This window comes from Zootoca vivipara, chromosome 11 (assembly GCF_965207765.1).
Source record: "Zootoca vivipara chromosome 11, rZooViv2.hap1.1, whole genome shotgun sequence".
NCBI lineage: Eukaryota > Metazoa > Chordata > Lepidosauria > Squamata > Lacertidae > Zootoca > Zootoca vivipara.
Window position 1 is genome coordinate 52,751,501 of NC_142594.1, and position 26,868 is coordinate 52,778,368.

Consider the following 26,868-nt stretch of genomic DNA (forward strand, 5'->3'; position numbering starts at 1 on the left):
CAAAGTGTGGGAGGCAGTGGAAGACAGGAGTGCCTGGCGTGCTCTGGTCCATGGGGTCACGAAGAGTCGGACACGACTAAACGACTAAACAACAACAACAACAACAGGATTTTGATGAATTGTGGTATGGATTAAAGTAAAAGCTGCAGAGGTATGCCAGACAGAAAATTCCTGGGCTGGTTTATGCAAACCAACCTGGCTGGTTTAGTAAAGAGCAAACCTTTTAACATGGCAAAATGTGTTGATGGGCCATCGGGGAGGAATTATTTGGCCTGGAGAATCACTGTTACCAAGGTGATGGGGGTTATGTTTGAGGTGGCAGGAAAAAGTCTGGGAGCAAGGGTTACAGGGAAGAAGGAGCAGGAAGTGGAGCTGGGATCCATCTTGGGCAGGCTGGCTGAAGGCTGCCTGCACTGCTGAGGGACACAAGCCCCTCTTGAAATGATCATGCTGTAAGATCTGGACTCCCCCCGTGCAGACTGAAGGCGTAAATAGGTCACTGAACTATATTTCTTAAAGCCACGACAATCTCTGCCATGTCTTCCATTCTCCAAAAGGAGCACAGACCTTGGGGTCTTGCCACCAGAAGGGCAGGCACCCGACTTTTGCAACAATATATATGTAAGCAAAACCGTATTTCCTAAAGTCACAGCACCTTCATTCCAAGGAAACAGAATTCTGAGAAAGCGCTGGTATCTCACACTGCTTTGAGATTGGGGTTGCAGGTACTGTAACCATATATTCTGCCATGGCAGCAGAAAACCCCGTTACTGGTAGAAAAGGATTCCAACAGGAGAATTCCAACCAATTGCTGTTAAAGCATCACTTTAAGCTTTGGATGGGGGTAATAGAGGAGATGTGGTTGTGGAGGTTGGGTGCTGCCTGTGCCTCAAGGTGTTTACAACTATTTCCCCATGAACTTGGTTTGTGGAATGTCATGTTCCAGCCCCGTCCTGGCCTTGATCTTTATGGCAGAGCAGCCTTTGTACTATTCAAATGATTTATGCAGCACAATGTGCTCTGTACATTCAAAATAAGGACATTTCACAAAGAAAAAGTGTTTCCAGACCATTGTTCTCAGTTTGGATTCAGTCGCACACTGGCAAATTAAGGTTGCACAAGTATTGTTGAATGGGAGGTCTTGTGCAACAAAACTGCTTCCCGTAAGGAGCTATTGCGCCTGGCCTTTAATTTGAACTCAGCCTGATCTTTTATTTCCCTCCCCCCCCCCAATGAAGATTCCCCGCTCTGGGTCCTCACAGCTAATTCTCCCTTGGCCTCCTCGCTGGCCCAAGTAGGTCTAATTTAGCCAGCTAGCCCTGGTGACTACGGTATCTAATGTCTATTGGATGGATTTCCCCCAAATTGATTCTTGAATTTTATTGTTATTCATGCGTTTATACTGTATTTTATGCTGATTTTATGTTGTACGGTGGACGCTCGGGTTGTGAACGTGATCCGTGCAGGAGGCATGTTTGCAACCCGCAGCGTTGGCAACCCGCGCCTGCACATGCACGGGTCGCGATTCGGCGCTTCTGCACATGAGCAAAGCGTGATTTAGTGTTTCTGCGCATGTGCGCACGCTGAAACCCGGAAGTAACCCATTCTGGTACTTTTGGGTTCGGCGCGGAGCGCAACCCGAAAAGACACAACCTGAAGCGGCTGTAACCCGAGGTATGACTGTATTACAATTAAGTGTTTTAAATTTGTTGTTAGCTGCCCTGAGCCTGGGTTTTTGAACCGGGAAGGGTGGGTTATAAATAAAATGTTGTTGTTGTTGTTGTTTGTTTTTTAAAAAATATGTTTATTGAGATTTTTAGAAAAAAGAAAACAAGCGCAAAAATCAAAATAAAAACAAAAACAAAAAAATGAATAAAAAAGCAGGGTAATAACAAAACTAAACAATATCTTATTACAATCTTTTCCCCGACTTCCCCGTCCCTCCTTTCCCGGGTCTATTCCAAATCTTGTTTCACAGCTTTCTCTATATTGAACATCATAATTATATAATTTTCAAAATATCTTAATTTTAACTATTTCTTTTAATTTCCCTTAGCCTTTAAATTCCCCCTAAAAAGAAATATCTTTTCCTAATTTCAAATTCTAACAATCCCCCATCCCCTATCTATCACACCATAATTTAGATTTCACAAACAATGCTTTCTTAATGTTTGCTGCTCTTATCCTCCACAGCTGGAGGCATCAATGCTTATAAATTGCTCTTGTGCTGAAATCCTGCTCCCTGGTTTCCCACGGGCATCTAGTCGGCCTCTGCGAGAAAAGGATGCTGGACTAAATGGCCCATTGGCCTGATTCATCAGGCTCTTCTTGTTGTGTATTGAGTCAAAGGATTTTATATCTGTACAGTGGGACCTCGACTTACGAAGTACTCGACATCCGACGTTTTCGACATCCAAAAAAGTAGCCGCGCGCTTACGATTTTTCCGACATCTGAACGGAAAACCCGTTCGCGGCTAGATGCGGTTTCCTCGACTTACGACTTTTTCCGTTTCCAATGCATTCCCATGGGAAACCGCTTTTCCTATATGGGAAACTCGACTTATGAAGTTTTCAACCTATGAGTGTGCATTTGTGTTAGGGCAAAATTCTGGGTGCGAGAATGCTCAGCCACCCAGCTCATCAGTGCAGCGACTGAGGAAGGAGCAGAAGGTGAGCTGAGCTTGGGAGACACTCTGTAGGTTTTGTGGCTTTGTCTTTTGGGGCTGTGTGTGAGTAAGTTTGTGTGCTTATCTGTTTTCTTACTTGTTTGTGTGCTTGTGCTGGTTTTCTAGGGCTGCTGCCTCTTGGATTTGGGTGACTGTTCAGGCTTGTGTGGGTGTTTGTTTCTGGCTGTGACCTTGTTTGTTTCTGGCTGTGACCTTTCACCTAGAAGTGTGAGTCAGGAAGTTCAGGTGATTAGCTGTGGGCGGAGCTAGTCAGAGCTTGGAGTGCAGCGACTGAGGAAGGAGCAGAAGGTGAGCTGAGCTTGGGAGACACTCTGTAGGTTTTGTGGCTTTGTCTTTTGGGGCTGTGTGTGAGTAAGTTTGTGTGCTTATCTGTTTTCTTACTTGTTTGTGTGCTTGTGCTGGTTTTCTAGGGCTGCTGCCTCTTGGATTTGGGTGACTGTTCAGGCTTGTGTGGGTGTTTGTTTCTGGCTGTGACCTTGTTTGTTTCTGGCTGTGACCTTTCACCTAGAAGTGTGAGTCAGGAAGTTCAGGTGATTAGCTGTGGGCGGAGCTAGTCAGAGCTTGGAGTGCAGCGACTGAGGAAGGAGCAGAAGGTGAGCTGAGCTTGGGAGACACTCTGTAGGTTTTGTGGCTTTGTCTTTTGGGGCTGTGTGTGAGTAAGTTTGTGTGCTTATCTGTTTTCTTACTTGTTTGTGTGCTTGTGCTGGTTTTCTAGGGCTGCTGCCTCTTGGATTTGGGTGACTGTTCAGGCTTGTGTGGGTGTTTGTTTCTGGCTGTGACCTTGTTTGTTTCTGGCTGTGACCTTTCACCTAGAAGTGTGAGTCAGGAAGTTCAGGTGATTAGCTGTGGGCGGAGCTAGTCAGAGCTTGGAGTGCAGCGACTGAGGAAGGAGCAGGAGGGCTGCTGCCTCTTGGATTTGGGTGACTGTTCAGGCTTTGAACCAGTTTGAACCATCTTTTTGATCTAGGGCAGCAAGTCTCACACGTTTGTTAGGGGGGACCTAGGCCTCTTCCTCTTTCCCCCTTGACCTCAAGGTTTTCAAGATGGAGGTGGAGGGAACAAGCATTGTCACCTGCAATTCCTGTGCAATGTTTGTTTTCTTGCCAAAGGATGTGGGTAGCTACACCTGCAACAATTGCAAGTTGGTTGCCCTACTAGAAAACAAGGTTGCCCTTCTGGAAGAGAAGGTGCAGCAGCTTCAGGGGCGTGTATCTACGCTCCAGAGAATTAAAGAGCTGGAGCTTTTCTTGGATGCAGCAGAGCACACTGTCTGCACCAAGGATGAGACAGGGGATCTCCCTGAGGAGGAGGTCAGTTCCCCAACACAGCAGCCAGATGTATGGAGGAACGTGACTCATAGAAGTAGAAGGCCCAGGGATCGCTCTGAGTGCTTAGAATTACACAACCGTTTTGAAGTGCTCATGGAAGACGAGAAACAGACTCCACCTGAGGATCTCTCCCTCATCACAGTTGATGAGGAATATGAAGACGAGCAACCAAGTCAGTCCTCTGGGAATATGCAGGTAACCTTGGAAGGGACAGCACATGGAAGAATCCCAACCAAGCCTATGAAGAGGCGAGTAGTGGTGATTGGGGATTCCCTACTGAGGGGTACAGAAGCAGTAATCTGTGGGCCTGACAAGATGTCTCGAGAGGTGTGCTGTCTACCCGGGGCCAAGATCAAAGATGTAACAGAACGGCTGCAAGGAATCATAAAACCCACCGACAAATACCCCTTCCTTTTGGTGCATGTGGGAACCAATGACACTGCAAGCCATAGCTTACAGAAGATCAAAAATGATTATGAGGCTCTGGGCAGGAAGTTGAAGCAATTAGATGCACAAATTGTCATCTCTTCTGTCCTCCCAGTTGAACGACATGGCCCAGGGAGAGAGGGAAAAATAGGGGAAGTGAACAACTGGCTTCGCAAATGGTGCAAACAGGAACGGTTTGGATTCCTAGATCACGGTCTGCAGTTTCTTGAAGATGGACTTCTGGCAAGTGATGGACTGCACCTCACAAAAGTTGGGAGGAATGTTTTTGCCACGAAACTCAAAAACCTCATCAGGAGGGCTTTAAACTGACTTATGTGGGGGAGGGAGACAGTGGTCCTGAAGGTAGGAGTCTATCAAATGCTGAAGATGATCATCCGAATGTCAAGGACCAAATGGAGCAAGCAGCATGCAGACCTAGTGGTGGGACGAAAATATCCTTAAATAAGAGACATGGGGGAATGATCAACGGTCTTCAATGTCTGTATACTAATGCACAGAGCATGGGAAATAAACAAGATGAACTTGAGCTCTTGGTACAGCAAACTAAATATGACATAATAGGCATCACTGAAACCTGGTGGGATGAGTCTCATGACTGGAATGTAGTAATAGAGGGATACAATCTATTTAAGAGAAATAGACCAAACAGGAAAGGAGGAGGAGTAGCTTTATATGTTAGGGATATGTATACCTGTGAAGAGATCCAGGATTTAAAACTTCAAAGCCAAATTGAGAGTATCTGGGTCAAAATTAAGGGAGAGAAAAACAACAGTGATCTCATTGTGGGAGTTTACTATAGATCCCCAAGCCAAACTGAGGACACAGATGATGCCTTCCTGGAACAGATGGCCAAGCATTCCAAAGGAAGTGAGATAGTAGTAATGGGGGATTTCAACTATCCTGATATTTGTTGGATGTCAAACTCAGCCAAGAGCATAAGGTCGAACAGATTCCTCACTGGCCTTGCAGACAACTTCATTGTCCAGAAAGTGGGAGAAGCAACAAGAGGATCAGCCATTTTAGATCTGGTCCTAACCAATAGTGATGACTTGGTTAGTGGGGTAGAAGTGGCAGGATCATTAGGTGGGAGTGACCATGCTCTTCTGGAGTTTATTATCCAGCGGAAAGGAGCAACCAAGCATACTAAGGTCCAAATTCTAGACTTTAAGAAAGCCGACTTCAGAAAACTTAGGGAAACGCTGGGTGAAATCCCATGGACAGTAATACCAAAAGGGAAGGGAGTTCATGATGGTTGGGAGTTTGTTAAAAGGGAGATATTAAAAGCACAACTTCAGGCAATACCAATGAGACGGAAACATGGAAGGTGCCTAAAGAAGCCAGGCTGGCTATCTAAAGAACTTTTGACTGAGTTAAGATTTAAAAGGGATATGTACAAAAAATGGAAAAGGGGGGAAATCTCCAGAGAGGAATTCAAACATATAGCCAGCACGTGTAGAGACAAAGTCAGAAAAGCTAAAGCACAGAATGAACTCAGGCTCGCCAGAGAGGTTAAAAGCAACAAAAAGGGCTTTTATGGGTATGTCCGTAGCAAAAGGAAAAACAAGGAAACAGTGGGGTCACTCAGAGGAGAAGATGGTGAAATGCAAACAGGGGACAGAGAAAGGGCAGAACTCCTCAATGCCTTCTTTGCCTCAGTCTTCTCCAAGAAAGAAAAAAACGCCCGACCTGAAGAATATGGAGCAGATGATTCAGCAGGGGAAACACAGCCCAGAATAAGTAAGGAGGTAGTACAAGAATACTTGGCTAGTTTAGATGTATTCAAGTCTCCAGGGCCAGATGAATTACATCCAAGAGTATTAAAAGAACTGGCAGAGGTGATTTCAGAACCACTGGCAATAATCTTTGAAAATTCCTGGAGAACAGGCGAAGTTCCAGCAGACTGGAGGAGGGCAAATGTTGTCCCTATTTTCAAAAAGGGGAAAAGAGAGGACCCAAACAATTACCGCCCAGTCAGCCTGACATCAATACCAGGAAAGATTCTAGAGCAGATCATTAAGCAAACAGTCTGTGAGCACCTAGAAAGAAACTCTGTGATCACTAAAAGTCAGCATGGGTTCCTGAAAAATAAGTCATGTCAGACTAATCTGATCTCATTTTTTGACAGAATTACAAGCCTGGTAGATGAAGGGAACGCTGTGGATGTAGCCTATCTTGATTTCAGCAAGGCCTTTGACAAAGTGCCCCATGGTATTCTTGTAAAGAAGCTGGTAAAATGTGGGCTAGACAATGCTACCATTCAGTGGATTTGTAGCTGGCTTACTGACCGAACCCAAAGGGTGCTCATCAATGGCTCCTCCTCATCCTGGAGAGTAGTGACTAGTGGGGTGCCACAGGGTTCTGTCTTGGGCCCAGTCTTGTTCAACATCTTTATCAATGACTTGGATGATGGGCTTGAGGGAATCCTGAGCAAGTTTGCAGATGACACCAAATTGGGAGGGGTGGCTAACACCCCAGAGGACAGGATCACACTTCAGAATGACCTTAACAGATTAGACAACTGGGCCAAAGCAAACAAGATGAATTTTAACAAGGAGAAATGTAAAGTACTACACTTGGGCAAAAAAAATGAAAGGCACAAATACAGGATGGGAGACACCTGGCTTGAGAGCAGTACATGTGAAAAGGATCTAGGAGTTTTGGTTGACCACAAACTTGACATGAGTCAGCAGTGTGATGCAGCAGCTAAAAAAGCCAATGCAATTCTGGGCTGCATCAATAGGAGTATAGCATCTAGATCAAGGGAAGTAATAGTACCACTGTATTCTGCTCTGGTCAGACCTCACCTGGAGTATTGTGTCCAGTTCTGGGCACCACAGTTTAAGAAGGATACTGATAAGCTGGAACGTGTCCAGAAGAGGGCAACCAAAATGGTCAAAGGCCTGGAAACGATGCCTTATGAGGAACGGCTTAGGGAGCTGGGTATGTTTAGCCTGGAGAAGAGAAGGTTAAGGGGTGATATGATAACCATGTTCAAATATATAAAAGGATGTCATATAGAGGAGGGAGAACGGTTGTTTTCTGCTGCTCCAGAGAAGCGGACACGGAGCAACGGATTCAAACTACAAGAAAGAAAATTCCACCTAAACATTAGGAAGAACTTCCTGACAGTAAGAGCTGTTCGGCAGTGGAATTTGCTGCCAAGGAGTGTGGTGGAGTCTCCTTCTTTGGAGGTCTTTAAGCAGAGGCTTGACAGCCATCTGTCAGGAATGCTTTGATGGTGTTTCCTGCTTGGCAGGGGGTTGGACTGGATGGCCCTTGTGGTCTCTTCCAACTCTATGATTCTATGATTCTATGATTCTATCAGGCAAGGGCCTGTGGTCATTGCGGAGTATAAAAAAGGAAGGAGTCCAGCCACGATCCGGAGCAAACAGCAAGGTTTATTACTGCGCAGCAGGTTCAATGCCAGACTGAACACCGTGAACAGGGCTGCAGGAACTTTTCAAAGTTCCCACCACCATCCCATAATGCACACCGAAAGCATCATACATACATCACTTGTGACAGGGTAAAACGTCAGAAAAGGGGAAGGTGCAAGGGGCATTAGCATACAGGTAAACAGGAGGTAAACAGGATTAACATAAGGTAACAATGCACGATGTCCCAGGACATTGATAAGCAAGTACCAGTAAGTATCTGGGAGGGGATCCTTGAGTACCTGGCGGGGGGGGGGAACAATGGGTCCAGGTTTGTCTATTGCCTCTGGCTTCGGAGGGGCGGGAATGGCAGGAGATGACACCTGTATGGATTATGGATATGCAGAGGAGCACCACCCTGGCTACGTGACCTCTCGCTTAAAGGATCATGGCTGTTCCCTGCATCCCTGAGAGCCCTTGGCCAGAGTAGCAAAAGGGGGTTTCATTTAGAAATAGAGATACTGTACATGGTATTCATTCATAAAGAAATATGGTTACATAGAGTCTCAGGCAACAGAGAAAGGGTAGGAAAGGGAGCCTTTATTACACAGGGCTTGATCTTGAGGGGTTCGATCGAGGGGTTCGTGTTGGTGCAATACTAGAGTGGTGTTGTAGGATCAGACGGGGTCCCCTTGAGGGCATTTGTGCCAATCTTGATTCCCAAATGAAGCCTCGTTTGGGTGCCCCCCCTATAAAATTCCCTAACAATTTGGACAATTACTATTGTCTGTATTTGCATTAGGGTAAAGTAACTGCCTTTTTGTTCCAGAAGGTACAGCTACTATTGGTTCATTTAAGCTGCTGTATTTGGTTTCCTCTGTCTTACTGGTTTCCTCCAAAAGGCAGCACTGTGATTGCCTGATATTGTTCCCTCCAAAATGTACCGTATCCCTTTCTCGCTAGTCCCCCGTCCCTATAAATGTAGCTTTCCTCTCCTCAGAGCTGAGTCTCGTTTGCTTTAATAAAGAAGTGTTACTAGAGAACTGTCTCCAGCATATTATGTCAAGAGAGCTGAAATCACGAATCCCACGTCACAACACTTCTTATGTTGTATCCTTCAGCTACCAAATGCCTTGGTAAAAAGGAATGTTTCCTATTTTCCCCTGGAGGTCAGTAATAATGGAGACAGAAGAGGGCATTCTCCTCATAGTGAGAATTCATGCATGACAAAGCCTTATGTGAGGCATTGTTTCTGATCTGGCTTTATTGTTTATTGAGCGTTTATAATAAACAGCCATTCATTCCTATTTGTTTGTGAGCAGTTTATACAACAGTTGCGTCAAGCATGTTATTCCACATTATCCTGCCACTTTTCTTGTTGCTAAGTTGTCTCAAAAGGGGAGCGGCTTTGTTGCTTATGGAAGACAATCTTACTCGGAAACGAGTGATTGCCAAAGAAGAAGAAGAAGACGACGACATGAGACTTATTTATTTATTTATTTATTTATTTATTTATTTATTTATTTATTTTGTTGCAACCCCCCCCCCCAGTGATGACACCCGGGACGGCCTGCACCCACTGCACCCCCATTCCTACGCCACTGAGAGGAGGATTAGACAAAATCATAAAAGACAAGATTATGTCCTGCTTCCACTGTCGGGGGGGCGGTGATGCTTCTGAATACCAGCTGGACACCCCAGGAGGGCAGAGAGTTGCTGCACTCAGATCCTGCTTCCAGTCTTCCCCTAGGGATCTGGTTGACCACTGTAAGAACAAGACATTGCGCTCAATAGGCCAGTGACTCGATCCATTTCTTGCAAACCAGGCTATCCACGCTGTGCAAGATGAGTAAGGCTAATATTGCATTATCAACTGTAATTAATTCTTGGAAAGAAATAGAACTCGGATTAACGCTGGCATGGATCAACTTGTCGTGGAACACCATATCTGAGTGCTTTTATTACTGAAGAATGGTTTGGGCAAGCATTATCTGATATGTACGGACTGCATGTCCACAAGTTCCATTGTTTATGAGAGAGAAAAGCTTTTTTCTCTGTCCACACCATATATAATCTATCATACCGCTTCTTGGGGCTTGTCCACACTTCCTGTTGTTCCACTGCTTTCCCACAGGGAAAAGGGCTGTTTAGCACTCAGCTGGAGCAAACAGCAACCACGTTTCCCATTAGTTCCCATTTAGAGCTAAAGAGTGGGTTTTCCCGGGAAAAGGAGTGGGGTAAGGGAGTAAGCCACTTGGACACGCGCCAACAAAATATTAAAATACCGAAATTTCTCAAACATTAAAAGCTTCCCTAAACAGGGCTGCCTTGAGATGCCTTCTAAGGTCTGGTAATTGTTGTTCTCTTTGACCTCTGGTGGGAGGGCATTCCACAGGGTGGGTGCCACTACCGAGAAGGCCCTCTGCCTGGTCCCCTGTAACTTGGCTTCTCATAGAGAGGGAACCGCCAGAAGGCCCTCGGCGCTGGACCTCAGTGTCCCGGTAGAACGATGGGGGTGGAGACGCTCCTTCAGGTATACTGGACTGAGGCCATTTAGGGCTTTAAAGGTCAGCACCAACACTTTGAATTGTGCTCGGAAATGTACTGGGAGCCAGTGTAGGTCTTTCAGGACCGGTGTTATGTGGTCTCGGCGGCCACTCCCAGTCACCAGTCTAGGTGCCGCATTCTGGGTTAGTTGTAGTTTCCGGGTCACCTTCAAAGGTAGCCCCATGTAGAGCGCATTGCAGTAATCCAAGCGGGAGATAACTAGAGCATGCACCACTCTGGCTAGACAGTCCGCAGGCAGGTAGGGTCTCAGCCTGCGTACCTGATGGAGCTGATAAACAGCTGCCCTGGACACAGAATTGACAAGCCCTAGCACATCTTTTCTCGAAAGCGAAATCCTCAAATGTTGCAACCTTTCCTCGCAGGAGAGTTGCTCTATCCCTTTGATCCCTTCTGAAACTGAAGTTAAGCATGAGGATGCTTCTGTTGAGATTTCTGCCTTGCAGGGGTCTGGATGACCCTCGGGGGCCCTTCCAACTCTACAGTTCTGTGATTCTGTTACTGTGTTGGGTTTTCTTGGCAACTACCCACTTACATAAGTTTCGCACTTGGCAATGTTATGGACGCAGTTGCCAGTGGGTTCAACAACACCTACGTCTTGCACCCAGCAGTGGGTGCTATTTAAGATGAGGTCTAAGATTGCTGCCCCTCTGGTCCGACAGTCCTAGGGCACAGCCATTTAAGGGATCTACAAAGGTTACCTCTCTGCCATTGTGAATAGAAAGTAATCCTATATAATAAAGTCCAAGTGTCTCTGCGTCCAGATTTCCCGTGTGTCCCTGGGTTACTGCGCATGGGCCCCAGGGACACAGGGATTGGACAGCAGAGACTGGACGCACACACACGCGCGCTCTCCCCCCCACCTACCGTTTCCCTGCGGCTGCCAACCGCCGCTCCTGGCTGGACTGAGCGTTGGCCGGGGGTGGGGGGAAACACACACGTGTGTGCATCCCGCAAGGACAGGTCCCGGGGTTTGGAGAAGCGCTTGCGCAGTGCTGCTCCGAACCCTGGGACCTGTCCTTCCTGTCCGCGGTTTGGGGAGAGGAACGGAGGAGGAGAAAGCAGCGCTTTCTTCTCCTCCGTTCCTGTCCCCCTGCCACTGACAGCAAGGACAGGTCCCAGGGTTCGGAGCAGCGCTGCGCAAGCGCTTCTCCGAACCCCGGGATGCCTCCTTCCTGTCCGCGGCTTGGGGAGAGGAACGGAGGAGGAGAAAGCAGCGCTTTCTTCTCCTCCGTTCCTGTCCCCCTGCCGCTGACAGCAAGGACAGGTCCCGGGGTTCGGAGAAGCGCTGTGCAAGCGCTTCTCCGAACCCCGGGATGCCTCCTTCCTGTCCGCGGCTTGGGGAGAGGAACGGAGGAGGAGAAAGCAGCGCTTTCTCCTCCTCCATTCCTGTCCCCTTGCCGCCGACAGCAAGGACAGGTCCCGGGGTTCGGAGAAGCGCTGTGCAAGCGCTTCTCCGAACCCCAGGATGTTCTAGAGCCCGTTATTGAACGGGCTGAAATACACTAGTAATTATTATAATACCAAGCAGAATTACAAAAGCTTGCGTAATGGAGATGGTACGCTGAAAGACGTTCAAAAGTGATGGAACAAGGCAAATGAAAGCCGAGTGTTAAAAGAGGCTGGCCAACAGCCCAAGCCATATGTAGGACAGGCACAACCGACAGGTGTTCAGATGCAATTGTCAGAAAGCAAACAGCTGGAACCCACCCCTGCCAGGTAATGGAAATGCTCTTGCTGCTCTGGAATGACTTAACAAGGAGCAGCATTTTCATTCAGTCTTCCGCAAGGGACTTCTGTCTAAACCATATAGAGAGCCTGCTTGGGATTGCTCACCTACACTCCATGGCAAATTGCTCCCCTGGGGCTGGCCGTAAGATAAATTGTGCTTAGGCAACAGTTCCTTTGGAGCGGCTCCCCCCTTCGAGTTCATTTTGCAGTGTTGCTAAATTGCATGGCTTATGTAGGGCTGCAAACCTTGGCAGTCTAACAGGCCCTATTGCTCTCTGTAATGGGCTGCCAATGCTCTCCAGCAGCCCCACACTTTCTGACACGCTGTAGCCTTTCCTTCAGGCTTCTTCCCTGCCTCCAGTGATTTCCCTCCATCTCTGCCCCCTCCCTTCTCTTTTAGAACAGGCATGTCCAACACAGGCCCGGTGTGTCCATTTAGGCAGACTAGGCCATTGCCTAGTGTGTGAAAATGGAGGGGGCGCTGCCGAGCCTGCCCCGCAAAAAACCCGCCGCGCCACCACCGCCCTCCCAAGGCGCGCGCTCCTCCCGCCTATGGAGGGGACGCCGAGAGTTCCCCAGCGGCGGCCGCAGCGAGCGAGCGGTGGCGGTAGTGGCGGCAAGCGCCCGCAGCTGAAGCCTTCAGCTATGGGCGCCGCCTCCTCCGCCCGCCCGCCCGCTCGTTCATTCGCCAAGGAGCCCCCAGCATCCCCTCCACAGGCGGGAGGAGCGCGAGCCAAAAGGAGAGCTCAGCGCCCTCCCGCCCACAGAGGGGACGCTGTGAGCGGCGGCTGCAGTGAGCAAGCGGCGGCAGCGCCCACAGCTGAAGGCTTCAGCTATGGGCGCTGCTGCCGCCGCCGCTCACTCGCTGCAGCCGTGCCCGTAGCTGCAGCCTTCAGCTATGGGCACTGCTGCTGCCGCCGCTCGCTCGCTGCAGCCGCCGCCACTGAGGAGCTCAAAGCGTCCCCTCCACAGGTGGGAGGGCGCCGAGCTCCCTTCTTGGCCCGCGCTCCTCTTGCCAATTGAGGGGACACAAGGGTATCAGCGGTGCGCGTGCGTCATGACGCAGACGCGCCCGGGGGGTGCCAGAAGGTGTTTTGCTTAGGGCGCAAAAAGTCCTAGCACCGCGCCTGGTCCAACAGACAGATCGTGATCTACCGGTAGATCACTGGACGTCTGTGGTAGATCACTGGTAGATCACTGGCTTCCCCCAAAGAAGGTCAACAAGTTTGGCTCCCCTAAAAGAGAAGAAGAAGAGAAGAGTTTGGATTTGATATCCTGCTTTATCACTACCTGAAGGAGTCTCAAAGCGGCTAACATTCTCCTTTCCCTTCCTCCCCCACCACAAACACTCTGTGAGGTGAGTGAGGCTGAGAGACTTCAGAGAAGTGTGACTAGCCCAGGGTCACAGAGCAGCTGCATGTGGAGGAGCGGAGACACGAACCCGGTTCCCCAGATTACAAGTCTACCGCTCTTAACCACTACACCACACTGGCTCAGTATTTTTTGCCCTGCACTGCCAAAAAACAAGGTTTTCTTCCTCCCTAAATAAAAGCTCAACAACCTTGACCTGAACCCCCAAAAAGGGGGTAGATCACTGCCAGTCTCTAACTCTATGAGTAGATCGCAGTCTACTTTAGAAAAACAACCTCTGTTCTAGGTCAGCGGTTGTTTGGCTGTAGGCTAGGTTCCCTTCATAACTCCCGATTATGTTAAGAAAGCCCAGCAAGGAAAGATTTTGAAGGTTCCTCACCGTGTGGGAATCGATTCTGTGGGTTTCCCCTTCTCAGGAACATGCCCTCTCCTTATCTTTTTGCTCATGGTGTCTTCACCCCAGAGGTCCACGGCGGTCTCTTTCCTTGTACTCAGTCTCTGTTTTAAGTTTCCCCCTTCTGAGCTGTTTTGGTTGCATCTGATATGATTATTAGATTTCCTGGAGGTTCATTCATGACAACCAACACCACCTATTGCAGCAGTGTATGGTTGCAGGCCAACCCTAACTCCTGAGCCTATGATGGAGGGGCTTGCAGCATTAACACCCCAAGAGGGTCTTGCTTTTTCCATTCCCAACAGGAATCAGGCATGGTTCGTTCTCCCCCAGCTGCTCAGCCTGCAGCTTTCCTGGCTTCTAGGTCACACAACTTGACTCTCAACTCTGGCCTTTGTTTTTCCTAACTATGAGCGAGTTCGAGAGAGGTTCCCCCACCCATTTGGCATCTGGCACAGAGCGACTTCCTTTGCTACCTTAATGGCCTATACTTAGAGGGCCATTACCTCACCAGGAAGCTAGCCTGGCTGTTCCCGGAAGGTCCAGGAATTAGAAGGGAGTTCAGGTCTACCCCCCAGCTCCTCAAGCTCATAGAATCATAGAGTTGGAAGAGACCACAAGGGCCATCCAGCCCAACCCCCTGCCAAGCAGGAATCACCATCAAAGCATTCTTGACATATGCCTGTCAAGCCTCTGCTTAAAGACCTCCAAAGAAGGAGACTCCACCACACTCCTTGGTAGCAAATTCCACTGCTGAACAGCTCTTACTGTCAGGAAGTTCTTCCTAATGAAGAACTAAGTTCTTCCTAAATTCTTCCTAACTCATAACACTATGCAAGATTTAAGACAGGTGTATTTACAAAAACATCTTTGGAAAATCTGTCTGGGGCTCAGAACAGAAAATGCAAAGCAGAGCAACAGACCCAACAGTAGAAACATTACGATGGTGTGATGATGTTCCTTCGGCCTGTTGGAGCAGCAGGTTCTTCATGCAGTTATAATAGGGATGCTCAACAGCGAAAGCACAGAACAGCCTTCACCAATGTGTTGGTGTTATACTGCAGTACAACTACGCCAGGACGCAGGTGGCGCTGTGGGTTCAACCACAGAGCCTAGGGCTTGCTGATCAGAAGGTCGGCGGTTCGAATCCCTGTGACGGGGTGAGCTCCCATTGCTCGGTCCCAGCTCCTGCCAGCCTAGCAGTTTGAAAGCACATCAAAGTGCAAGTATATAAATAGGTACCGCTCTGGCAGGAAGGTAAACGGCGTTTCCGTGTGCTGCTCTGGTTTGCCAGAAGCGGCTTTGTCATGCTGGCCACATGACCTGGAAGCTATACGCCGGCTCCCTCGGCCAATAATGCGAGATGAGCGCCACAACCCCAGAGTCGTCCACGACTGGACCTAATGGTCAAGGGTCCCTTTACCTTTACCTTACAACTATCATCAGCCCAAGCTAGCCTGGGAATGGAAAAAGTGGGGTTGGGTGTGCCAGGCCAGCTAACCCCCCTCCTACGTGTGTGGCAGGAAAAGGCCACTTTAAGGGCTGCAGTGACAACCAGCTGCCACACAGCCAAAACATATCAGAGGGAGAAGGAGCAGACTGGGGAGAGGAGAAGCTGTCAGAGGTAGAAAAGGTGACAGGGTTTAATGGACAGGATGAGGCTGCAGCAGAGCACAGCTCGGACCTATGCCTGACTCCAGCCCTGACAGCAATGCAGATATGGACCAAAGCACTAATTGTTCTGAACATGAAGTTTGTCAAGCCCAAAGAGTGGACGAGCGAGAGCATGCTTTGATGCAAACATGAACAGACACATCACAACACACTATGCATTTTTATTTTTTTTGCAAGGGGGATGTGTAGTGCTTGGGCATAGAGGAAAAATTGTGCATAATGTTTAAGCACAAAGCCTCCACCGTTCCCCTCTCCCCTTGGCCTGTGAGAAAGACTGTTGCATGCATGTTATAAGAGCCATGCTAAGGAAACCCCTTTTGATAAGCCCTGAGACAGAACCCCCATTCATAAACCAGTTAAATTATCAGGACCCAGGTGGTGCTGTGGTTAAACCACTGAGCCTAGGGCTTGCTGATCAGAAGGTCAGCGGTTCGAATCCCTGTGACAGGGTGAGCTCCCGTTGCTCGGTCCCAGCTCCTGCCAACCTAGCAGTTCGAAAGCACATCAAAATGCAAGTAGATAAATAGGTACCGCTACAGCGGGAAGGTAAACGGCGTTTCCGTGTGCTGCTCTGGTTTGCCAGAAGCGGCTTTGTCATGCTGGCCACATGACCTGGAAGCTATACGCCGGCTCCCTCGGCCAATAATGCGAGATGAGCGCGCAACCCCAGAGTCGGTCACGACTGGACCTAATGGTCAGGGGTCCCTTTACCTTTACCTTTAAGGAAACCCCTTTTGATAAGCCCTGCGACAGAACCCCATTCATAAACCGGTTAAATTATCGAGATCTGAACGAAACCTGGACCCTGGAGTCAAAAGTTTGACAGGCAGCATAACAAACCTATCTGGAGTAAATTCAAGGTGCAAAATCCCCTTTAAATCCTGTAAACTCTCCTGAAAAGTCCCATTCTCGTGTTGCTACCCTCCATACCTATCATGAAGGGCCTCGGATGTTCATATGGGGAGAGGCAGTCCTTGAGGTACTGTGATCCTGAGGTGTATAAGGCTTTTCTAAGTCAAAACCAACCCTTTGAATCTAATAAAATAATAATAATAATTTATTATTCATATCCTGCCCATCTGGCTGGGTTTCCCCAGCCGTTCTGGGCGGCTTTTTAGATGGACTTTTAATAGGCTTCCTTGGCAGCCAGTGCAGTTGGGTGAAGTGACTGCTTCATAAGAACATGAAGGAACATGCGATAGGAAAGCAATGAACATCTCTTCAAGTAGGAACAAGTCAAATCTCAACCCCACTAGCTTGATTTACATTGTCACACGCCAGCCACAGAAGTGCAAGATTCCAGGGGTCTGTGTCTCCTGTGGGACAATAAGGCACAGTGGCGTCTGTCAGGGGTTGTTGCGACTACTCTAGAGTAACAACTTTCCACATGCTTGTATTTTAACAGTCTTTATTGGCGCACTCTATTTACCGTGTAACGAGCTGTTGGGTGCATGTCTGCTCCTTCCGATCCAGAATCCGGCACTGCCCCTTTGCGCAATTTCGACCAACATAATAGCCTCGGGACAGTGAATCTCCTCCCCTTTCTCCTCCTCCGTAATTCCGGTGCCGGGGGAAAGGGTCTACGCTCCATCTTTTCCCTGTTCCCCCTTTCCGTCTCTCTCTCTCTCTTCCCGCCTGTGGAGCAGGGGCTCTCCCATGCTGCCAGAGACCTGGCACTCTCTCTCCGCTTCCTGACTAGCCCCTTCAGACCCCGCGCTTTCATGGCTGCTTGGGGAGGAACTGCTCCTGATGAGAGGGGGAGGTTCTCTATACTCTCCCCCCTTACAGTGTCTTTATGATATATGGTTTATTTACACATGACTACAACCTAAGCTTGGATTGGGGGTGGGGTGGGAGCAGATGTGTCTTTCCCATAGGGGCTGGTGGCTCGTTGCGCCAGGGCGCCGGCCTCTCAGTGGCTCCCCAGCATTGGCAGGGCGCAACGAGCCACTTAGCCCCATGGCTCCTCCTCCACTGCCACTTCCTCTCCCTTGGCCGCGGGAATCCCCTCAGCCGCCGCCCGCTGAGCCGCTGTCGCCTGAGGGAGCGGCGGGAGCGGGAGCGGCTTCCGAGGGGCCTCCTCCACATCACCAGTGCCCGCCGCGCCCCACCACCACTCCTGGGGCACAGGTGGCGGCGTGACAACCGTCTCCTGCTCGGTTGACTGGCTGCTTGGCTGGCCTTCCTTGCCCGGGGAAGTGTGGCGCACCTGGGTCCGCATGCCTTTACCTGACCGACCTGGCAGCTCCCAAGTTCTAAATTTTGGGAAAGGGAGGGGGCGCCGCGCCGGAGGGACCTTTGCGCCATGTCGCTGGATGTGCTTAAGATGGCCTTGGGTGGGAGAATACCAGCATTACACACAGTAGAGCAGGCATCCCCAAACTTCGGCCCTCCAGATGTTTTGGACTACAATTCCCATCATCCCTGACCACTGGTCCTGTTAGCTAGGGATCATGGGAATTGTAGGCCAAAACATCTGGAGGGCCGCAGTTTGGGGATGCCTGACCCAGCAAAACTATCCCCACCCTCCCCGCCTACGTCATCCAAACCTGAATTCCTAAACTCTTCTTGTCTGGCCCCTCTCCACAGCTGGTACCTCTTAATGGCTTCCTTGATGGGCTAATAATGGCTAGCCACCATCGGCCTTCTATTCTTCCAACAAACCCCCCCCCCCCAGCTAGTTCTGCCCAGCTCTAAGAAATACAAGGAGGATCTGGCACTAAGGACCTATAACAATAGGTCCGTATACCTATACAAAGGTCCGTATAGTTAAAGCTATGGTTTTCCCAGTAGTGATGTATGGAAGTGAGAGCTGGACCATCAAGAAGGCTGATCACCAAAGAATGGATGCTTTTGAAATATGGTGCTGGAGGAGACTCTTGAGAGTCCCATGGACTGCAAGAAGATCAAACCTATCCATTCTGAAGGAAATCAGCCCCGAGTGCTCACTGGAAGGTCAGATCCTGAAGCTGAGGCTCCAATACTTTGGCCACCTCATGAGAAGAGAAGACTCCCTGGAAAAGACCCTGATGTTGGGAAAGATGGAGGGCACTAGGAGAAGGGGACGACAGAGGATGAGATGGTTGGACAGTGTTCTCGAAGCTACGAACATGAGTTTGACCAAACTGCAGGAGGCAGTGGAAGACAGGAGTGTCTGGCATGCTCTGGTCCATGGGGTCATGAAGAGTCATGCACAACTAAATGACTAAACAACTAAACAACAACAACATAACAATATACTACAAAACATAATTGCCATGCTACCGGGCTAATACTGAAAGTGAATCACAGACTTGAGTGGATCTGTACCACAGCTGCTGACCCAGGGAGCTGGTAAGCATATAATTCAGTTAACAGAATCTCACCCCCCTAGGTAGCAAGCTGTCATAACAAACTCCCAGCAATAATTTCCACTTCACGTGCTTCAGCGGTTTTTCAGCTTGTGAACAAGCAGAACACCAACCTTCTTAAAATGTGGGTCTGAGTGAAGAATGCAATGCTGTAATGATGCAAAAGTGAGGAGAGCCTGCCAACTCAAATGAGCTGGGGCGGTTTTACGCAGGTCTGCCAAGCAGGTGCATTATAAGTAGAGCTGAGGATTCGGGTTTTTTTGGGTTGGCTGAGCAGCTTGGCTTCTGAACACCAGCCATGGATTCCTGGGAGACTGCGCTTTGCGTTTTCTTAGCATCCTTCCTAGCAACTGTATTTGGTGGACTCTATGCAGTAGGAGCATTCCGCAAAAGGAAACCCAAGGAACCTCCGCTGGACAAAGGCTTCATTCCATGGCTAGGACACGGGATGCATTTCAAGAAGAAGCCTACAGAATTTTTGGTACGCATGCAGAAGAAACACGGGGATATTTTCACGGTGCTGGTTGGCGGCAATTACTTACATTTTGTGCTGGACCCTTGGACTTACCGGGATATAATAAAGAAGTCGAAAGACAAACTGGATTTTGATACGTTTGGATTGAAAATAGTTTTCAACGCTTTTCGGTTCCACGCATCCCAATCTCATCATAAAATTGTGCAACAAAATAGCAAGAAGTACCTGAGAGGCAAGAGTCTAGTGGCCCTGAACCAGGTGATGATGGAGAGGTTGAAGACTGTGATGCTTCACAGCTGGGATTCAGGTGAGAATAAGAGACACTGGCAGCAGGATGGGGTCCTGCACTTTAGCTACAATACAATATTCCAGGCTGCTTTTTTGGCTTTGTTTGGAACTGAGCCAGACGAAGGTGTTGAGAGGGAAGGAACCGCTAAGGAGGATAAACTAACACAATGTAGAGATTTCTTTGGGAATTTTCAGAAATTCGACCACTTATTTCCCCAAATGGTTTTTGGCATTCTGGACCCCCAGGGCAAAATGGAGACAGAAAGATTGAGGAAATTCTTATGGGGCATACTGTCAGTAGAAAAGATCTATCAGAAGGATAACATCAGCAATTGGATAGTTGAGCAAGATCAGCAAATGGCCGAGATTGGGATGACCGAAAAGACGAGGACACAATTCATGTTTCTTCTCCTCTGGGCATCTCAAGCCAACACCGGTCCAGCTGCCTTCTGGGTCCTTGTGCATCTCCTGAAGTATCCAGAAGCAAAGAAGGCAGTGTGGGAAGAAGTGGACCGAGTACTGAGAGAGACTGGCCAGGAAGTGAATCCAGGAAGCCCCGCCTTCAATTTGTCCCTGGAAACAATAAAGACTCCTCTTCTGGACAGCACGATAGAAGAAACCCTGCGCTTGAAAGCGAATCCGTTCCTGTTCAGAAGTGTGATGCAGGATACAGACCTTAAAATGTCTGATGGGAGAGAATACGTTCTTCGCAAAGGAGACCATCTACTTCTTTTCCCTTTCCTTGGACTGCACATGGACCCAGAAATCCACCCTGATCCTCACGCATTCAAATACGACAGGTTCTTGAACCCAGATGGCACCAAAAGAGAGTTCTATAAGAATGGGAAAAAGCTCAAGCAATACACTATGCCTTTTGGTGGAGGGCCGTCGATTTGCCCGGGGCGGTTCTTTGCTGTGAGTGAATTGAAGATGTTTGTGATCCTGATGCTCACCTGCTTTGACATGGAACTGGTTAATGCGGAAGAGGAAATCCCACCAGTAGATGGAAGCCGCTGTGGGTTTGGAATTGTGCACCCTTCTCAAGATATTCAGTTTAGGTATCGATTGCGCTGCTAAACTTAAACCTGACTTTTGTACATTGGCTTGCAACAATTAGCTGTTATATACCCCAAAATGGAAAACTAAACGGGTTAATCTTCCAAAAGTCCTTTCGCTAGGGAGTAGCATAATTGCAGAGAGTGTCTGTGTTATTTAATATTGGCAAAGGACAAAACGTACATTGGCACCTCCAGCTTACTGAGTAGGATAGGTTTTTACAGGTTACAACCTCTTTCATCAGATAAAGTGAAGTTGGGAGGTGTGCAGTCTCTAGAATAGGGAGAGATAGAACAATGCAATTCTTGTTGGCTCACAGTCAACCTTCTCTGACCAATTCATGAATTCCTGGGAGTCTGCCAGCCAGGCCCATGGAGGGTGGCGGGCTGCTGGGTACACTTGCCCAGGAGTAGGCTTTTTTTTGTGTTTGAATTTATAACTTTATTCTAACAAGACTACCACCCCGGGCCACAGACAAGCTTTGCATGGGTCTAAGGCCAATTTATAGATGCATGGCAGAGGCATGATTTAAAGCTGGGGAGAGGGGACTTCTTGATTTCTAGTTTAGTTTCTTAGTCTCTCCCTCAGGGATAGCCAATGTAGTACCCTCCAGACTGCAACACCCCTTAACCCTTTACCATTGGCCATGCTGCCCAGGGCTGATGGAAGTTGTAGTCCACAACAGCTTGAAGCACACTACCCGATACCAGCACTTTAAAAGTTTCAAACTCTAATATTCACTATTTTAAGACAACTAAGCTACATGTTTTTGCCATACAACATGGACAGCTGGTCTGTGGGGCTCCAGATCTTGTTGGACTGCAAACCCCCCCCATGAGCCCCAGCTAGCATGGCGAGTGGTTAGGGATGGTGGGAGCTGGAGTCCTACGACATCAAGAGGGATCCAGATTCCTTACCGCTGCTTTCCAACGTAGTCTTGCACGCCTGTAATTGCTGAGCCTCTAAGGCAGTGATGGCCAAACTTGGTCCTCCAGCTGTTTTGGGACTACAATGTCCATCATCCCTATCTAACAAGACCAGTGGTCAGGGATGATGGGAATTGTAGTCCCAAAACAGCTGGAGGTTTGGCCATCACTGCTCTAAGGCAACATCTTTTGCCCAACAGTGTCCTTGCCTTATTAGCAATTACCTTGGGAAGTAGTGCTTAGGTATAAAGCGCCTGTCTTGTGCATATTCCTCACTGCTACGGGAGAGCACAAGAGTTTGTGACATCTTGTGTTTGATTAGTACAGCGTACACTGGAAGAATAGGCGAGGGAGTTGTCATAGCTGCCAAGTACCCCGTTTCCCCGGGAAACCCCCGTTTTTACTTACCTTTTCCCGGTGGTCCCCTGTATCACTTCGTCTCCCGTTTTTCTCTGTTATTTTCTCCTGCCGGCTGCCTTTTTTTTTTCTGATTTGCCCTTCTATGGGCACAAAATGGCCGCCGCCGGCTTCAAAAGTTGCATCTACGCATGACCGGAAGTGCGTAGACACGACTTCTGGTGTCGGCGACGGCCATTTTGGTGCCCCTAGATGGGCGGGGCGACACCAGAAGTTGCGTCAACGCACTTCTGGTCATGCGTAGAAGCTACTTTTGAAGCCGGCAGCGGCCATTTCTGGTGCCCATAGAAGGGCAAAGCAACACTGGAAGTTACGTCAATGCAACTTCCGGTGTCACGTGGCTTCCGGTCCCGGATTCTGCAGTCCGGGACTTGGAAGGTAAGGAGTTGATGAAGCCAGATACTGGGCTTCTATAAGCCCGTTACAATGAGGAGAGAAACTGAACTAAATTGCAGAAGAACATGCTTAAAGATATTTATGCAAACTTATTTTCCTGCATTTATGGAGTGTTTAGATCCTATGAGATTTACTGGAGCCAAACAGAAGCATTGATAGAACTTATGAGACGTTGGCAAAACACTTATGAGACGTTGGCAAAACACAGTGAATATAACATTCCTTACATGAATCATGATTGTCCTGTTCAGTTTCTGTTTGCTATTTTTAAAGCTCCGAAAATCCAACTTTTTTAAATAAAAAAAATTCTCTGTGCAATTTTTCCAGCTTTGCTGCCTTTCTTTCAGTCTCTTTTCCACTCTGGGTACTGGGTTATTTTCCTTTGGTATCCTCAACAAGAGGTTCCTCCACTACCTTTTAGTTATATGCTTTTAAACCCTGTTATGAATTTATATACAGTGGTACCTTGACTTATGAAGATGATCCGTTCTGCGGTTGTCTTCGTAAGTCGAGGTTTTCGGTTGTCGAAGCACTTTTACAGCGCATGCGTGAAGCGCAATTTCGCGCTTCTGCACATGCGCCGACTGCGCGCGCGCTGAAAACACTTCTGGAGGCTTCGACTTTGGAAGTCGAATTCTTCGGAAGTCGAAGCCTTCGGAAGTCGAGGTATGACTGTAGTTCAAAAGGCAAGCTTGCTTCAGAGGTTGTGATGTTTAATCTATTTTACATTATGCTATTTAATCAGCAGCTGAATAACTTATCATGGTCCTGTTTTGTCATTTTCAGCTAAACTGTTGTAGCCACTTTAGCTACAGCCTGTGTATACTTAGGTCTGTGTATACTTAGGTAGCCAAACTTTGTGTCATAAATGCTTAGGGCACAGGTGGCGCTGTAGTCTAAACCAGTGAGCCTCTTTGGCTTGCCAATCAAAAGGTCGGCAGTTTGAATCCATGCGACGGCGGTGAGCTCCTATTGCTCTGTCCCAGCTCCTGCCAACCTAGCAGTTCAAAGGCACATCAGTGCAAGTAGATAAATAGGTACTGCTGCAGCGGGAAGGTCAGTGGTGCTCGTCACAGTGTCCTGTTGTGCCAAAAGCAGTTTAGTCATGCTGGCCCCATGACCTGGAAACATACCTGCCAAGTTGCTGTTGGAGAAATAAGGTACCGGGCGGAAGTAGCAGACCGGAAGTAGTGCTGCCGCCATTTTGGAACTGGGCGGAGCATGCTCAGAAGTGACTTTTGATGCTGCTGTGCCCAGTTCCAAAATGGCCACCACACCAGAAGTTGCACTGCAGCCATTTTGGAACTGGGCAGAGCAGCATCAAAAGTAGCTTCTGAGCATGCTCCGCCCAGTTCCAAAATGGCCGCTGCGCCAAAATAAACCGGGGAAAAACAAAAAAAATCCATTTTTTCAGCTAGGAACAGCTGGAAAAACGGGGATTTCCCGGGGAATACAGGAGACTTGGCAGTTATGCCTGGAAAGCTGTCTGTGGACGAACATTGGCTACCTCGGCCTGAGCACCGTACCCCATAGTCGCCTTTGACTGGACTTAACCACCCAGGGGTCCTTTACTTACCTTTAAAAGGTAAAGGGGTAAAGGGACCCCTGACTGTTAGGTCCAGTCATGAACGACTTAACCTACGGCTCTGGGGTTGTGGCGCTCATCTCGCTTTATTGGCCGAGGGAGCCGGCGTGCAGCTTCCGGGTCATGTGGCCAGCATGACTAAGCCGTTTACCTTCCCACCGGAGCGGTACCTATTTATCTACTTGCACTTTGACATGCTTTCGAACTGCTAGGTCGGCAGGAGTTGCGACCGAGCAACAGGAGCTCACCCTGTCGCGGGGATTCGAACCGCCGACCTTCTAATCGGCAAGCCCTAGGCTCAGTGGTTTAACCCACAGCGCCACCCGGGTCCCACTTACCTACCTTTACCTTTACTTAAATGCTGAGGAATTAGTTAAAAATAGTTAGGCTACATAACTCTGGTACATATAGCTATTTTAAACACCATAAAAATAAATGCCACCATCCATAATAGTTGAATCATGCTGTAAGTATCGCCTGACACAGCTTTCAATACAAAGATGAGCAAACCTTATGCATGACCCGTGTTCAGTTATAGCACAGTCAATTACTTGCATGATTAAACTAACCCCGGTGTGCTAAAATTAGGACACCTGGTCAATTAGCTAAAGCTGCCGTGAGGATGACTGTACCACAATTACAAATTATTTTAAAAGACAGCAGAAAGATTTGGACTCCTTGGCAGGTTTTGAGTAAACATCCACAATTTTATTGGTAGAACAGATGATAGATAAGGTAAATGATACGTACAATTTTACAACATGTATAAACAAACCAGAGAGGGGAATCATAGAATCATAGAATCATAGAGTTGGAAGAGACCACAAGGGCCATCCAGTCCAACCCCCTGCCAAGCAGGAAACACCACCAAAGCATTCCTGACATATGCCTGTCAAGCCTCTGCTTAAAGACCTCCAAAGAAGGAGACTCCACCACACTCCTTGGCAGCAAGTTCCACTGCCGAACAGCTCTTACTGTCAGGAAGTTCTTCCTAATGTTTAGGTGGAATTTTCTTTCTTGTAGTAAAGTAAAGAGCTGAGGGAAGTCCCTGGAGGGTGGGAGAGGGAGGGGTGGGTGGGTGGGAAAGGGGGTGTAATTGGGTATATTGATTGTTAAATTGTTTTGGTAAATTTGTTTTAATAAAAATATTAAAAAGAAGATAAGGCATTTTTGGCTTACAACAGTAGGACATAATATACAAATGGAAGACTGGGAAAAATTTTTGGAAAGTGAACTTAAAATTTACTGATTGTATACTGTTAAAAGAGAATTATATGAAAATGATGTATAGATGGAATATTACACCTGCAAAAATAGCAAAAATGTATAGAACAAGCTCTGATAAGTGCTGGAAATGTAAAGAAAAACAGGGCACGCTTTTTCATATGTGGTGGAATTGCAAAATCATTAAAAATTATTGGGAAATGATTTACAATGAAATGAAAAAAAATGTTTAAGATAACTTTCGTTAAGAGACCAGAAGCTTTTCTACTAGGCATTTCAGGTCAAGATATGCCAAAAGAGAAGAAGAAAACCTTTTATGTACACCACAGCTGCGGCGAGGATATTGGTAGCCCAAAGATGGAAAAGCGACGGAATACCAATTAAGGAACAATGGCAAGAAAAATGGATGGAATACGCTGAAATGGCAAAGCTAACTGGAAGACTTAGAGATAAAGACAACTGAGACTTAAAAAATGACTGGGAACCATTTATGATGTATCTACAGAAACAGTGCAAAGAAATCGACCCACTAACAGGGTTTGAGCATAGCTGTCAAGTTCTCCCTTTTAAAAAGATAAATTCACTTATGCTGAATAGGCTTCCTCGCAAGAAAAGGGAAAACCTGACAGCTATGGGTTTGAGTAATCACTTGCAATTTTACAAAAGCATAGAAACAATCAGATGATGTTAAAACGATAAAAGAATAATAATAATAATTGAAATAAAGAATTCAATATGAAGATATAACACAACAAGCAGGGGGAGTCAATATGTAAAAAAACAGAAGAAGAAGCTGAGGGAAGACGGGGGCAGGTGGAAATTTGGGGAGGTGGAAATTTTTATTTTTCCTTTTTTGTTATCTGATATGTTAATATTATTATGATAAAAATGTAAAACTCAATAAACATTAAAAAAACACCCACAATGCAGAAATTTGCTGTGCTGCAGTGCCCCCATGTGGCAGGTTCTATGTAGGAGATGGGTATGTTTCGTTTGCTGCTGCTTCAGTGCACAAATACCCTGTTTCTCCGAAAATAAGACGTAGCCATAAAATAAGCCGTAGCAGGATTTTTAAGCATTCAAGGAATATAAGCCATACCCCGAAAATAAGACATAGTGATAGGTGCAGCAGCAATGCCGGCCGCGGCAGGAGGAGAAGGAGGAAAAAAATAAGACATCCCCTGAAAATAAGCCCTAGTGCGTTTTTTTATAGGAAAAATGAATATAAGACGGTGTCTTATTTTCGGAGAAACACGGTATGGAGCTAGCTCGATTCTCCTGTGGCAAGTCCAGAACTTCTTCTCTGTTTAAACCAGTAATAATAATAATGCCTTATCTAGACCTCAGATTACAAAAATAATAATGAAAAGTTCATCCCTCATCCTGAAATTTATACCTTCATTTTGCACCCTGCCTAATAATATCTGGTTACAGGTAGGTAGCCGTGTTGGTCTGACGTAGTTGAAACAAAAGAAAACAATTCCTTCCGGTAGCACCTTAGAGACCAACTAAGTTTGTCATTGGTATGAGCTTTCGTGTGCATGCACACTTCTTCAGATACACTGAAACAGAAGTTATCA

At 47.6% G+C, this 26,868-nt stretch overlaps 1 protein-coding gene across 1 annotated transcript; it reads left to right on the forward strand.

The window, feature by feature from the left end:
• Nucleotides 1-19,077: 19,077 nt before the first annotated feature.
• Nucleotides 19,078-22,797, forward strand: LOC118091944 (5-beta-cholestane-3-alpha,7-alpha-diol 12-alpha-hydroxylase-like). The gene has a single exon (XM_035129555.3). It carries the CDS (start codon nt 19,220-19,222, stop codon nt 20,759-20,761), a length of 1,542 nt encoding a protein of 513 aa, XP_034985446.1. The 5' UTR covers nt 19,078-19,219; the 3' UTR covers nt 20,762-22,797.
• Nucleotides 22,798-26,868: the final 4,071 nt, after the last annotated feature.

Coding starts and splice junctions, on each gene's coding strand:
- LOC118091944 (XM_035129555.3), top strand. CDS start 19,220: ATGGATTCCTGGGAGACTGCGCTTTGCGTTTTCTTAGCATCCTTCCTA.